This window comes from Leopardus geoffroyi, chromosome B1 (genome assembly GCF_018350155.1).
Source record: "Leopardus geoffroyi isolate Oge1 chromosome B1, O.geoffroyi_Oge1_pat1.0, whole genome shotgun sequence".
Taxonomy (NCBI): Eukaryota; Metazoa; Chordata; class Mammalia; order Carnivora; family Felidae; genus Leopardus; species Leopardus geoffroyi.
Genome location: NC_059327.1, coordinates 42,881,541 through 42,898,075, shown reverse-complemented (window position 1 = coordinate 42,898,075; position 16,535 = coordinate 42,881,541). Strand labels below are relative to the sequence as shown.

Here is a 16,535-nt window from a genome sequence, read left to right as displayed (position 1 = left end):
TATTGTTATAAAGGATTCTGTAGAGAAAGAAGTGAGAGCCCAGTAAAAACATATTGTGACTCAGTAAAAAATTGCAGTGGACATGGGGTATGTAACAGTTTCTCTATTTTTATATATAGTGTTTAAAATCCATTAGCGGCATTTTCCACTAGTAATAAGGTTAAGAATTATTTGATATGGAAATTTCTTTTAAAACTTGCAGTTAAATAAGGAAATGGATTCCACTACTTATACTTATGTACATGATTTATGTGTTAAGATTATTAAAGGCCTCATGGGCTAATAAGCTTTGAACTTTGTACAAAAATGCAAAATGAAACAGTCTGTTATTATGTTAGATTAAGAGTGTGAAATTTTGGAAATGGGCTTGTTGAAGGCTACAAATATACTTTTATACATGCTTATATAAATTTTGCTTACAATTGAATGTATGTGTACTGATATATATGTAAACACACACTTAATATACTTATATTACATGTATTACACATATTTTTGTGAGAGAAGTTTCTTGTCCATTCAGATCTCTTTTATTCCTTAGTGGCTTCAATTTATTTCCTTGTATGTTTCCTCCATACTATATTTGAAAATTCATTTACTGATGGACTTTTAGATAATGTTAAATTTTTACTTGACTAATGTTATTAATGGCACAATGAACATTGTTGGACACTCACCTTTGCACAATTATCTCATTTCTTAAATTGGTAGCAATGAAATCAGATCGGTCAAACTTATGCAACATTTACATTTTCAGAAATATTTTGTTTTTAAGAAATTTTGTACCAGTTTTGCTCTCACCTATCATGGATGAAAATGTGCATTTTCTGAAATTCTGGCCAGACTAGCTTCTCAGGTTTTTTAATCTCTTCTCACACACTAAACTATTGTTAATTCACATTTAGTTAATAAATAAAGTTCTTAAGCACGTATGTGTGGTCATATTTGCCATTTATATTTCTCTATTTGTCCATTCACTGTGAAATTATCTATTAGGGTATAGAAATTTTGTAAATTTTGTAAATTTTTCCAAGCCAGAATTTGGCTTTAACTCTGTGGCTAGTGTCTCCTTGCCATGTCAATGCTTCATATTTTATATAATAATCCAGGAAAAAAGTGACCTAGCTGTGTGACTAGTATCAAAATTTTCTCCCAAATCACTTACATGTCCTATTATTAACACTTTCTTTTCTGTTTCTTTCCTTTCTTACTTAAAGTTTAATTTTTGCATGAACCTATTTCTAGATTCTCTGTTCTGCTTTTGACCCCTGTTTTTTCTTTTCTTTTCTTCAAACTTAAATTTTAGTTAACATACAGTGCAATACTGGCTTCAGTAGAATTCAGTGATTTGTCACTTATGTACAACCCCGCTGCTCATAAAAACAAGTGCTTTCCTTAGTACCCATCACGCATCTCCCATCCACCTGTCTCTCTCAACCCATAGTTTGTTCTCTATCATTAAGAGTCTCTTGTGGTTTGTTTCCCCCTCTTCTCTTTTTTTTTACTCCCTTCCCATGTTTGTCTGCTTTCTTTCTTAAATTCCACAATGAGTGAAGCCATATTGTATTTGTCCTTCTCTGATTGACTAATTTCACTTAGCATTATACATTCTAGCTCCATCTGTATCATTGCAAATGGCAACATTTCATTCTTTTTGATGGCTGAGTAATATTCCATTGTATATGGACAAGTTGATGGACATTTGGGCTCTCTCCAAAGTTTGGCTATTGTTGATAATGCTGCTATGCTATGAACACTGGGGTGCAGGGGAACCTAGGTGGCTCAGTCGGTTTAGCATCTGACCTCAGCTCAGGTCATGATCTTACAGTTTGTGGGCTTAAGCCCCATATTGGGCTCTGCTCTCACAGAGCAGAGTCTGCTTCAGATTCTGTCTCCCTCTCTTTCTCTGCCGCTCCATGTTCATGCTCTCTCTAAAAAATAAAACAAACATAAAAAACATTGGGGTTCATGCACCCCCTCAATCTGTATTTTTGTATCCTTTGGGTAAATATCTACCAGTGCAATTTCTGGGTCAGAGAGTAGTTCTGCTTTTAACTTTTTGAGGAACCTTCATATTGTTTTCCAGAGTGGCTGCACCAGTTTGCATTCCCACCAACAGTGTAAAGTGTTCTGCTTTTTCTGCATCCTCACCAACACTTGCTATTTCTTGTGTTGTTAATTTTAGCCATTCTGACAGTTGTGAGGTGGTATTTCATCATGGTTTTGATTTGTATTTCCCTGATGATGAATGATGCTGGGCATCTTTTCATGTGTCTGTTGACCATCTGTATGTCTTTGGAAGAGTGTCTATTCATGTCTTCTGCCCATTTCTTAACTGGATTATTTGTTTTCTGGGTGTTGAGTTTGATAAGTTCTTTATAGATTTTCGATACTAACCCTTATCTGATATGTAATTTGCAAATATCTTCTCCAATTCTGTAGGCTGCCTTTTAGTTTTGTTGATTGTTTCCTTTGCTGTGCACAAGCTTTCTATTTGAAGTCCCAATAGTTCATGTTCATTTTTGTTTCCCTTGCCTTTGGTGAAGCATCTAGTAAGAAGTTGCTCCAGCCAAGGTCAAAGAGGTTTCAAAATCCTTTAGGATTTTGATGGTTTCCTGTTTCACATTTAGGTCTTTCATCCATTTTGAATTTGTTTTGTGTATGGTGTAAGAAAGTGTTGCCCAGTTTCATTCTTCTGCATGTAGCTGTCTGATTTCCCAATACCATTTGCTGAAGAGACTTTGTCCATTGAATATACTTTTACTATTTCGTCAAAGATTAGTTGGCAATCTAGTTGTCATATAATTGTGGGTCAATTTCTGGGTTTTCTATTCTGTTCCATTGATCTATATGTCTGTTTGTGGTGCCACTACCATTGTGTCCTGATGGCTACAGTTTTGTAATATAGCTTGAAATCTGGAATTGTGATGCCTCCAGTTTTGTTTTTCTTTTTCAGGATTGCTTTGACTATTTGGAGTCTTTTGTGGTTCCATACAAATTTTAGGATTGTTTGTTTTAGCTCCATGAAACATGCTGGTGTTATTTTGATAAGGATTACATTAAATGTGTAGATTGCTTTGGGTAGTATAGATATTTTAACAATGTTTGTTCTTCCAGTACACAAGCATGGAATACTTTTCCACTTCTTTGTGTCCTCTTCAATTTCTTTCACAAGTGTTCTATAGTTTTTAGAGTATAGATCTTTTACCTCTTTAGTTAGACTTATTCCTAGGTGTCTTATTGTTTTTTTTGGTACAATTGCAAATGGGATTGATTCCTTGATTTCTCTTTCTGCTTCTTTGCTATTGGTGTATAGAAATGCAACAGATTTATGCACAGTGATTTTCTATCCTGTGACTGCTGAATTTATGTACTTGTTATAGCAATTTTTTGGTGGAATCATTCAGGTTTTCTACATAGAGTATCATGTTGTCTGCAAATAGTGAAAGTTTGACTTCTTCCTTGCAGATTTGTATGCCTTTATTTCTTTCTGTTGTCAATTGCTGAGGCTAACCCTTCCAGTCCTATGTTAAACAGTAATGGTGAGAGTGACATCCTTGTCTTGTTCCTGACACTAGGGGAAAGGCTGTCAGTTTTTTCCCCCATTGACGATGATATTAGCTGTGACCCTTTCGATTCATCCACGAGATCACATTTATAGATATTTTCTAGCCTTCTTATTTCTAACAAATACATTTGTATCTATTTCTGGTTTAAGCATGCTTTTTCCTCTTTGTTTTCCCCCATCATTTTGGTAAAAGTTCCCTCTTATCACAGGTATTTTTTTTTAATCTAACACAATTCATATTATATGTCAACTCCCACCATTTTATAATTTCTAGCTTTACAATTTCTATAGTTTTTTAGAAGAATGCATTTCAGTTGTATCATAATGTTACCTATTTTTATTTAAAAACACAAGTGACTAATAAAAGGAAATATCTATGACATTGAAAAGATATGGCATTGACATTTTTTATGTTAGATTTTATTTTAAAAATTACTTTCTGCATGAAAATACCATTAAAACTACCTATCATATATGAAATTATCATATTTTAATAACATATTATCTAACAGACACAAATAATGCACTTAATTTTTATCTTGTACATAAAATGTTCTCTTTTTTTTTGTTTGGTTTTGATTTTAGGTTTGCAATAATAGGTTTAATTGTCACTGTGATGTTGGATATTCTCCTCCAAATTGTTATCTAAAACCATCATCACCAGGAGGAAGTTATAATGATGGGTATTGGTTTCCAGAGGGTTAGTATCTAGATGAGTGTGCTTCAGTAGAGCTTTGTGTACTTATAGAAATGGTCTCCACTGATTATGTGGCTATTGAGTAACTGACATGTGGATAGTGCAACTAAAGAACTATAATTTCCATTTTATTTTACTTTATTTACTTTATTTAACTTAAATTTAAATAGCCACTTGTGGCTAGTGGCAACTATAACAGTACAGCTTTAGATCATGTTGTCAATGAAAATTTGTATATACTTTTTAATTCCAATCAAGGAGTGAGCATGCTAATAGCCCTTTAATTTTAACCATGGTTCCCAAAACATTTCTGTTTATACGGCAGAGTTTTCTAGATAGGTATGGTTAAAGTACAGAACAGGTGATAGTTTTATTATGTATTTATAGATTCCAAGGATGTTAACTATTGTGATGTGCTAATTCACAAATGAGTTTGCATCTTTAGTTAACCATACTATTGAAAGGTAAAGATAATAATATCTATATCCATAGTATATGGATAGTAAATGGTATGAAACATTTTAAAATTTATTTGGTGAAAATTCATGAACAAATAAAGCATATTTGTTTTTTCTAAATATTAAAATGTAAAAATCTCATAACAGTATGATTCCATTAATGTCTTTCCATCATTTGCACTTTTGTAATAATATGTATATATATATGTTGTTAACCTGACAATACATTATTATATTTGCTTAAGTAGCTAATAGAATGTTAAAGATTTTTTTAATATAAATATTTACATTACTCATCCATTTACTGTTTTCAGGGGCTTTTTAACTCCTCCAGTACATTCAGATTTCCATGTGCATCATATTTTTTCACACTGAAAAACTTCCTTTTGTGTTTCTTTTTATTTGTACCTTGCAGTGACCAATGGCCTTGGTTTTTATCTTCAAAATGTTTTTATAAAAATGTCTAAAATTGTGAAGTGTATTTTCACTGGAAGTAGAATTCTACATTGGGAATTTTTACTTTCAGTAGCTCAAAGATGTAACCCATTTGTATCCTGGCTTACATTTTCAGATGAGAATACAGTATCTATTGTATCATTCATCCCAATAATATGTTTCTTTTATTCTTTGTCTGAGTTTCAGACATATTTTATATATTTGATTTTCAACAGTTTCACTATGGTTTACCAATATGTGTTTCTCTTTGAATTTATCCTGCTTGGGTTGGCTGAGATTGTTAAATCTATACATTGATATGTTTGTGAAAATTTTGAAAAAAATCAGCCATCAGCTCTTAATATTTTGTTTTTATTAAGCATATGTGGTTTTTCAAAAGTTTTTATACAGTAACATTCACTCTGTGGTATACAGTTCAATGGATATTGAAAAAAAAAAAGCACAGGCTCTTGTTCCCAACACCTCGGAACTTCCCCTGGATTTCCCTTTGTATTCCTCCCCCACTGCCAATTCCTGGCAACCAATTACCTGCTCTTGTCCCTATAGATTGGCCTTTTCCAGAATGTCATATTAAGTACATATGCCTTTGAGATCAGTTCCTGTTGCCATATGTTTTAAGAGTTCATTCTTTTATTATTCAATAGGCTTCTATATAGAAAAGATATAATTTGCTTATACATTCAGCCATTGAAAGGTATTTTGCTTATACATTCAGCCATTGAAAGCCATATATATATATGTTCTCACTTTGGGATACATATCTAAGAGTGAGACTGCCGAGTCATTTACTAAGTGCATTATTTCAGTAAGTGTATTTTTAGTTTTATAAGAAACAGCCAAACTATTTTCCAAAGTGGCTGTACCACTTTTTTTCTCTCTCTCTATTCTCTCTATGAGATTTCCAGTTTCTCTGCATAGATGATCCACACTTCACAAGCATTTGATATTGTCAGTTTTTTGGTTTTGTTTGGTGTTGCCACTTTTAGATGTGTGATGTTCCATTGTGATTTCCATTTAACTTTTTATGTTGAAGTAATTATAGATTCACAAAAAGAAATGCAGAGAGAAGTCCTTTGTACTCTTTACTCAGCCTCCATCAGTGTTACCATGATTCAGTACTATAGTACAATATCAAAACCATGAAATGGACATTAATAAAATGTACAGACCTTATCCAGATTTCACCAGTATACATGCACTCATTTGTGGATCTGTATATGTGTGTGTGAGTGCACAGGTGTGTGTATTTAGTTCTATGCAGTTTTACCACGTGTTCAAATTTGTGTAACCACCACCACAATCAAGATACAGAACTCTATCATCACTATATGGACCCTAATAATACCCTTTTATATAGCTACACTGATCCCTTCTTTCTGCCAATTTTAACTCATGGCAACCACTAAACTGCTCTCTCTCTAGTTATATTATTTCATGAATGTTACATAAATGGGATCACAGAATTTGTATCTCTTGGAGTTTGACTTCTTTCTTTTGCATAATTTTCATGATTGCATCCAAGTTGTTGCATTTATAAATACTTTATTTCTTTTTATTGATGACTAGTATTCCTTTGTATGGATGTATCAAAATATGTCAAATTATTTACTCACTGAAGTACATTTGGGTGTTTGCCAATTTATAGCTATTATGAATAGATATGAAATGATAAATTGTGTAGAAAATTATGCATGAAAGTAAATTTTTAATTCCCTAGGAAATATCCCAAGAATTAAATTACTGGGTCCATGATAAGTCATTTATAGTTTTAGATGCAAACTACCAAACTATTTTTAGAGTGGCTGTAACATTTCACATTCCCACCAATAACATATGAATGACCAGTTTATTGGCATCCTTGCCAACATTTGATGATATCACTTTTTTTAGCCAGTCTGTTAGCTATGTATTAATATCATTATGGATTCATTTTGCACTTCCTTAATAGGTAATGATGTTGAATATATTTAAGATGTTTATTTGGTATCTGTATATCCTCTTCAGTGAAAAATCTATTCATATTTTTTGCCCATTTTCTAATTAAATTGTGTGTTTTAAATGTTGAGTTTTCAGATTTTTTTTTAAATTTTTTTTTCAATGTTTATTTATTTTTGGGACAGAGAGAGACAGAGCATGAACGGGGGAGGGGCAGAAAGAGAGGGAGACACAGAATCGGAAACAGGCTCCAGGCTCTGAGCCATCAGCCCAGAGCCTGACGCGGGGCTCGAACTCACGGACCGCGAGATCGTGACCTGGCTGAAGTCGGATGCTTAACCGACTGCGCCACCCAGGCGCCCCAAGTTTTCAGATTTTTAAAAAATTTTCTAGGTACATGTATTTTGTTGGATATGTAATCTTAACATATTTTCTTCAGTTCTATAATTATTTTTTGCATACCCAATTTTTTAACAAATATATTAATTTTGATAAGTTGTACTTCTTTTCATTTTTCAATCATGCTTTTGATGTCAAGTGTATGAATTCTTTGTTAACCCTAAATCCCAAACTTTCTTCCATATTTATATTTTATTTATTTATTTATTAATATAATTTATTGTCGAATTGGCTTACATACACCACCGAGTGTTCATCCCAACAAGTGCCCTCCTTGATGTCCATCACCCACCACCCATCAACCCTCAGTTTATTCTCTGTATTTAAGGGTCTCTTATGGTTTGCATCCCTCCCTCTCTGTTTCTAAAAGGTGTTAGTTTTGTGTCTTAACTTTTAAGTCTATGGATCTATTTTGAGTTACTCTTTGTAAAAGGTGATAGATTAACATTTTGATTAATGGGTATCCAAATGCTCCACCATAATTCTTTGAAAAAAACTACCTTCATTCTTTGAATTGTTTTTTCACATTATAAACAAAATTAATTGGACATTTTTGCATTGGTGTATTTCTCAGTTATCTATACTGTTTTCCATTGCTTTATGGGTCATTTTCTCCACCATTGCTATGATGTTTTTATTATTGTTGTTGTACAGTAATTTTTAACATTGGGAAAAGTGATTCCTCCTACTCTATTATTTTTCAAAATTGTTTTGGCTACCCTAGAGTCTCCTTTCCATATACATTTTAGAATTGGGGCGCCTGGGTGGCGCAGTCGGTTAAGCGTCCGACTTCAGCCAGGTCACGATCTCGCGGTCCGCGGGTTCGAGCCCCGCGTCGGGCTCTGGGCTGATGGCTCAGAGCCTGGAGCCTGTTTCCGATTCTGTGTCTCCCTCTCTCTCTGCCCCTCCCCCGTTCATGCTCTGTCTCTCTCTGTCCCAAAAATAAATAAACTTTGAAAAAAAATTTTTTAGAATAAACTTGTCTATGTTTATTGAAAAATACTGCTGTTATAAATTATGTTAAACCTAAGGATCAATTTAGGAAGATTTTACATTTTTGCTTTTTATTACTAAATCTTCCAATAATACACAGTATGTTTCTCCATTTATTTAGGCCTTCTTTGATTTCCTTCATCAGGTTTTGTAATTTTCATCAGATACTGTACATGTTTTATTATTTCATATATGTTATTTCATTTTCTTTTTATCGATTGTAAATGATGTTGCACTATAATTGAATATATTTTTATTTTATGATATAAACACCAATTAAAATGATTAATCACAATGTTGATCACTCCTACATCATCTAACTCCTTCCATTCAACTTTGCATACACTTTTGTCCACTGGCGAACCATATCAAATAAATGTTTATGTCCAAATACAGTAAAAGATGAAAGAATATTACCCTAGATCCTTGTTTACAATAAGGAATGTTACAAATATCTGTGATAAAATATTGGTTGCTGAAGATAACTGTCTGGATGAGAATACCATATTTCTTGCTTGCCATTAGAAATATTCTTTTTAAGCATTAATTATTGAGTTGAAGGAAAATTTTGATATCATTATCTGAAGAGTTGTACTATGAGATTTAATTAACATGGTTAATATCTGCATCACCATTAGAGGATAGTGTTCTCTGTTTCTTTGCATTTGTCTGATTAAGAATTGTAAAATGTCCTCCATCAACATTATTTTCTTTACAATTATGGGCAGTTAAAGAATATTTTTGAATTCTTACTTGTATTTAATAGAAGCTAAGATAAAAATATGGAATTTTACTCCAATGCCCTTTTGTATCTTCTTGAAAATTGATATATTACTTGGGAAACAAAATAACAAAATAAGAAAAATGAAATTTTCCAGTGGGAAAAATTAGGGAGCCCTGAAATAAACCTTTGCATATATGATCTAATGATTTTCAGTAAGAATGCCATGACCATTCAGTGGAAGAAAGGGCAGTCTTCTCAACAAATGGTATTGAGATAATTGGGCATCAATATGCAAAAACTGAGGTGGATGCTTACTTATACAATAGACAAAATAACTCCATGGATCAAAGTTTTTAAATGTACCCCCTAAAACTATAAAATTCTCCGAAGAAAATGTGGGGAAATCTTTATAACATTAGATTTGGCAATGACTTCTTGGATATGACACCAGAAGCACAGGCAAAGAAAAAAAATTGGAATTCATCATAATTGAAAACTGTCGTTCATCAAGGGACACTATCAACAAAGTGAAAATGTAACCCACAAAATGGGAGAAAGGGTTTTTAATCATATATCTGATGAAGGATTAATATCCAGAATATGTAAAGAACTCTTATAACTCAACAGGAAACCAATAACCGAATTAAAAAATGGTCCAAGGGCTTGAATAGACATTTTTCTGAAGAAGATATACAAATGGCCTATAAGTATATGAAAAGATGCTTAACATCACTAATTGTTAGGGAATTGCAGGTCAGAACTACAAGATTCCAATTCATATCTATTATGATAGTTATTATAAAAATTTTTCTGAAAATATCAAATGTTGATAAGGATGTGGAAAAATTAAACCTGCTGTAAGCATTGCTGGTGGGAATGTAAAATGATGCATCCTCTGTAGAAAATAGTATGGTGATTCTTTCTTTTTAATTAATAATTTATTTATTTTTTAATTTATATCCAAGTTAGTATATTGTGGAACAATGATTTCAAGAGTAGTGTCCCTTACCCATTTAGCCCATCCCCTGCCCTCCCAAAACACCTCCAGCAACCCTCTGTTTGTGCTCTATATTTAAGAGTATCTTATGTTTGTCCCACTCCCTGTTTTTATATTATTTTTGCTTCCCTTCTCATATGTTCATCTGTTTTGTATCTTGAATTCCTCATATGAGTGAAGTCATATGATATTTGTCTGTCTCTGACTGACTCATTTCGCTCAGCATAATACCCTCTAGTTCCATTCACATAGTTGAAAATGGCAAGGTTTCATTTTTTTGATTGCCGAGTAATACTCCATTGTATGTATATATACCACGTCTTCTTTATCCATTCATCCATAGATGGACATTTGAGCTCTTTCCATACTTGGGCTATTGTCAATAGTTCTGTTATAAACATTGGGGTGCATGTGCCCCTTTGAAACAGCATACCTTTATCCCTTGGATAAATACTTAGTACAATTGCTGGGTCATAGGGTAGTTCTATTTTTAATTTTTTGAGGAACCTCCATACTGTTTTCCAGAGTTGCTGCACCAGCTTGCATTCCCACCAGCAATGCAAAAGAGATCGTCTTTCTCTGAGTTGTTAATGTTGGCCATTCTGACAGGAGTGAGGTGGTATCTCATTGTGGCTTTTATTTATATTTCCCTGATGATGAGTGATGTTGAGCATTTTTTCATGTGTCGGTTGGCCATCTGGATGCCTTCTTTGGAGAAGTGTCTAATCATGTCTCTTGTCCATTCCTTCACTGAATTATTTGTTTTTGGGGTGTTGACTTTGATAAGTTCTTTGTAGATTTTGAATACTAACCCTTTATCTGATATGTCATTTACAAATATCTTCTCCCATTCCGTCGGTTGCCTTTTAGTTTTGCTGATTGTTTCCTTCACTGTGCAGAAGCTTTTTATTTGATGAAGTCCCAATAGTTCATTTTTGCTTTGGTTTCCTTGCCTCCAGAGACGTGTTGAGTAAGAAGTTGCTGCGGCTGAGGTCAAAGAGATTTTTGCCTGCCTTCTCCTCGAGGATTTCACTGGTTTCCTGTCTTACATTTAGGTCTTTCACCCATTTTGAGTTTATTTTGGTCTCGATCTTTTTGTACTTGTTAAGGGCTGATTTCTCTCCCAGTATGTGGTCTATTCTGGAGAATGTTCCATGTGCACTGGAGAAGAATGTGTATTCTGTTGCTTTAGACTGAAATGTTCTGAATATATCTGTTAAGTCCATCCAGTCCAGTTTGTCATTCAAAGCCATTGTTTCCTTGTTGATTTTCTGTTTAGATGATCTGCCCATTGCCATAAGTAGGGTATTGAAGTTCCCTACTATTATGGTATTATTATCAATGAATTACTTTGTTTGTCATTACTTGATTTATCTATTTGGGTTCTTCCACATTTGGAGCATACATAGTTACAATTGTTAGATGTTCTTGGTGGATAGACCCCTTAATTATGATATATTGCCCTTCTTCATCTCTTGTGACAGTCTTTATTTTAAATTCTAGATTGCCTGATATAAGTATTGTTACTCCAACTTTCTTTTGGCAATGATTAGCATGATAGTTCTCCATCCCCTTACTTTCAATATGAAGGTGTCTTTAGGTCTACAGTGGGTCTCTTGTAAACAGAATACAGATGGATCTTGTTTTCTTACCCTATGTCTTTTGTTTGGAGCATTTAGTCTATTGACATTTAGAGTGAGTACTGAAAAATATGAATTTATTGCTATTATGTTGCCTTAGATTTGGCGTTTCTGGTGGTATTCTCTGGTCCTTTCTAGTCTTTGTTACTTTTTATCTTTTTTCCCATCTTTTCTCCCCTCAGAGAATCCCCCTTAAAATTTCTTGCAATGTTGAGCTACTGGCCACAGACTCCTTTAATTTTTGTTTTCTGGGAAGCTTTTTCCTCTCCATCTATTTTAAATCACAGCCTTGCTGGATAAACAATTCTTGGCTGCATATTTTTCCAATTTAACACATTCAGTATATCCTGCCACTCCTTTCTGGCCTGCCAAGTTTCTGTGGATAGGTTTTCTGCAAACCTGATCTGTCTTCCGTTGTAGGTTAAGGACTTTTTCCCCCTTGCTGCTTTCATGATTCTTTCCTTGCCTGAACGTTTTGTGAATTTGACTATGATATGCCTTGTTAATAGTTGGTTTTTGTTGAATCTAATGGGAGTTCTCTGTGCTCCTTGGATTTTGACGTCTGTGTCTTTCCCCAGGTTAGGAAAGTTTTCTGATATGATTTGCTCACATAACCCTTCTACCCCCTTTTCTCTCTGTTCATCTTCTGGGACCCCTATGATTCTGATGTTTTTCCTTTTCAATGAGTCACTGATTTCTCTAATTCCTAAATCATGCTCTTTTGTCTTAGTCTCCCTCTTTTTTTTCTGCTTCATTTTTCCAGATGTTTGTCCTCTATATCTATCGCAAATTCATTGCTCTGATTCATCCATCCTTGCCGCCGTGGCGTCTATTCAAGATTACACCTCAGTTGTAGCATTTTTTTATTTCATCCCAACTAGCTTTTACCTCTGCATAAAGGGATTCTAATCTGTTTTAAATCCCAGCTAGTATTCTTACTGTCGTGATTATAAATAATAAAAATGGAAAATAAAATATTTTTTCCTTCTTCTGTATTCAAGAATAAGAAAAGAAAAGAAAAATTGAATAGATCAGCAAACAGACTGAAATAGGATTGAAATTACATTGGTTTCCCCCGGAAGTCAAACTGTGAATCACTTTATAGTCCGTAAACAAAGCAGGTGGAGAGACTTGTGGTGTTGCTGAAGAGTGAGGTTGTCCCGGTTGGCGGGGCTTAGTGTAACGACTCTGTTCTCCACTAGATAGAGAAGCTTAGCTTACTGGGGTGGACATGTAGATGTGTATGGGCATGCATGGGAAGGGTGACAATGGTGTCACTCAGCTACCCAGTATCTAGTATCAGAACTCTGTGCTCTTCCCGACCAGCAATCATGCACCCCTCTTTTGTCTCCAGCTCCCATCCACTCCCCACTTTTATACTGTCTGTGACCAAGCTGTCAGGTTGCCAGGTGGCATCTCCCTCCTGAGTTTTATCTCAAATGCGGCTGTGTTTCCCAAACCCTCACTTCTGAGGTATTGTGGCTTTGACACACTCAGATCTTCTGGGGATGGGTCTCACCAAGTGATAGCCAGGTGTTGGCTGCACCCAGGAATGTTTGTGGGACCATGCTGCTGCCAATGCCCAGAGACTGCAGCTGGGTGCCAGCGAGCCCCAGAAGAAGTTTGTGTGATCTTGTAGCAGCAGCATTTCAGGGATTATGGAAAATTAAAACACACATCTGGCACCAGGTTTCCCCCTTAAAATCCTTGTTCCAGCACCAGCGAATGTGGTTGTTCTCCAGGGTCCCTTGGGACTTTTGCCTGTTGGGTGGTTGCACAGACTCTATCAAATGTCCTCTCAGCAGGGGAACCGCCTCTCTCCATGGGGCCCAAGGACCCCTTGGACCTCACTCTCTGCTACTGGGGATTTTCCCTTCCCACCAGAGCACTGCCAGGTATTGAACTTCAAAGTTTCAGACTTTGCACTCCCTCTGTTTATAGAATCTTAATGGAATCTAAAGCCTCTCCTTTCTCCTTTCTCCCTTTTTTGTTCAGACCCCTGCATACTCTGTTTTCTCTCCAGCTGCTTTCATACTCTCCCCCCATCTCCATCCACTCTCTATGTGCAGAAACAGCTCCCTGCACCCCACAGCTTCTCTCTCCCCCAGTTCACCTAACCATGCTGTGTACCTGCTGAGTTCTCTGGTTCAGGTTGTGCAGATTGTTGTGTTAATCCTCAAATCAGTTTTCTGGGTGTGAAGGATGGTTTAGTGTTGATCTGGTTATATTTCAGGTTTGAGGGATGCAAAAAATCTTCCATGCTCTTCTTCCATGGCTCCTCTCTCTAGAGTCTTCATAAAGTTAAACATAGAATTACCATATCCTGCAATTTCACTTGTAGGGATATACTCAAAACTATTGAAAGCATGGACTCAAACATATCTTTGTACACCCATGTTCATAGCAGCAGTATTTACATTAGCCAAAAGGTGGAAACCCCCACACATTCACTGACAGATAAATGGAGAAAAAAAATGTGGTATTACATACAATGGACTATTATTCAACTTCAAAAAAGGATGAAATTCTGAAACATGCTACAAGATAGATACAACTTAAGACTGTATGCTAACTAAAATAAGCCAGTCATATTAGGATAATCATGTTTTTATGAGGTACATAGTCAGTTTATTATAAAGTAGAATGGGAGTTGCTATGGGCTGTGGGAGGGAGAAATGATAACATGATGTTTAAAGGGCTCAGTTTGGGACAATGAACAAGTTCTAGAGTTTGACAGTGATAATTGATAACAATGTGAGTGTATTTAATGCCACTGACTGCAAACTTAAAAATATTTAGAATGATATATATTATGTGTTGTGTATTCTACCACAACAAAAAATTAAATTAGGAAAACTTCCATTTATGATGCACCAAAAATCATATAGTATTTGTAAATACAGCAGTTAGGGGCTCTTGGGTGGCACAGTTGCTTAGGCATCCAACTCTAGGTTTTGGTTCAGGTCATGATCTCATGGTTCATGTGTTCGAGGCTCACGTGCTGCAGTGCTAACAGTGCGGAGCCTTCTTGGGATTCTCTGTCTCCTTCTCTCTCTGCCTCCTCCTGCTCTCTCTCTCTCAAAATGGATAAGTAACGTTAAAAAAAGAAATAAAATATTTAGATATAATTTCAAAATTAATGAAAAGCTTAAGGTATACACTGAAAACTAAAAAAAAAATATCGAAAGAACGATCTGCATAAAGGTAAAAATATATCATGTTCTCAATGTTGTTGGAAGTCTCAACATTGTTAATATAGAAATATTTTCCAATTGGATCTGTAATTTCAAAACAATTCTTAACAAACCCAAGCAGTATTTTTTTTGCATAAATTGACAAGTTGATTTTATTTATTTATTTATTTATTTATTTTAATTAAAAAATTTTTTTATGAAACTTATTGTCCAATTGGTTTCCATACAACACCCTGTGCTCATCCAACAGGTGCCCTCCTGAATATCCATCACCCACCCTCCCCTCCCTTTCACCCCCCATCAACCCTCAGTTTGTTCTCAGTTTTTAAGAGTCTCTTATGTTTTGGCTCCCTCCCTCTCTAACCTCTTTTTTTCCCCTTCCCCTCCCCCATGGTCTTCTGTTAAGTTTATCAGAATCCACAAAGGAGTGAAAACATATGGTATCTGTCTTTCTCTGCCTGACTTATTTCACTTAGCATCACACTCTCCAGTTCCATCCATGTTGCTACAAAAGGCCATATTTCATTCTTTCTCATTGCTACGTAGTATTGCATTGTTTATACAAACCACAATTTCTTTATCCATTCACCAGTTGATGGACATTTAGGCTCTTTCCATAATTTGGCTATTGTTGAAAGTGCTGTTATAAACATTGGGATACAAGCACCCCTATGCATCAGCACTCCTGTATCCCTTGGGTAAATTCCTAGCAGTGCTATTCCTGGGTCATAATGTAGGTCTGTTTTTAATTTTGAGGAACCTCCACACTGTTTTCCAGAGTGGCTGCACCAGTTTGCATTCCCACCAACAGTGCAAGAGGGTTCCCATATCTCCACATCAACTCCAGCATCTATAGCCTCCTGATTTGTTCATTTTAGCCACTCTGACTGGCGTGAGGTGGTATCTGAGTGTGGTTTTGATCTGTATTTCCCTGATGAGGAGCAACATTGAGCATCTTTTCATGTGCCTGTTGGCCAGCCGGATGTGTTCTTTAGAGAAGTGTCTATTCATGTTTTCTGCCCATTTATTCACTGGATTATTTGTTTTTTGGGTGTGGAGTTTGGTGAGATCTTTATAGATTTTGGATACTAGCCCTTTGTCTGATATGTCATTTGCAAATAATTTTTCCCATTCTGTAAGTTGCCTTTTAGTTTTGTTGATTGTTTCCTTGCAGTGCAGAAGCTTTTTATCTTCATGAGGTCACAATAGTTCATTTTTGCTTTTAATTCCCTTGCCTTTGGGGATGTGTCAAGTAAGAAATTGCTGCGGCTGAGGTCAGAGAGTTTTTTCCTGCTTTCTCCTCTAGGGTTTTGATGGTTTCCAGTCTCACATTCAGGTCCTTTATCTGTTTTGCGTTTATTTTTGTGAATGGTGTAAGAAAGTGGTCTAGTTTCAATCTTCTGCATGTTGCTGTCCAGTTTTCCCAGCAAGCACCATTTGTTAAAGAGACTGTCTTTTTTCCATTGGATATTTT

The 16,535-nt window shown here is 35.3% G+C and overlaps 1 protein-coding gene across 6 annotated transcripts in view; it reads left to right on the top strand.

Annotated features, from left to right (window-relative positions):
- LOC123588620 (A disintegrin and metallopeptidase domain 3-like) overlaps positions 1–16,535 on the top strand; it is a 151,853-nt gene that overhangs the window by 98,135 nt on the left and 37,183 nt on the right. For 5 of the 6 annotated variants that reach the window (XM_045459806.1, XM_045459802.1, XM_045459804.1 and 2 more), the window contains 2 exons: positions 1–87; positions 4,154–4,268. In XM_045459806.1, the coding sequence (XP_045315762.1) occupies positions 1–87; positions 4,154–4,268 (202 nt within the window). The remainder of the gene's footprint in view (positions 88–4,153; positions 4,269–16,535) is intronic. The other variant, XM_045459803.1, reaches the window with a different exon arrangement.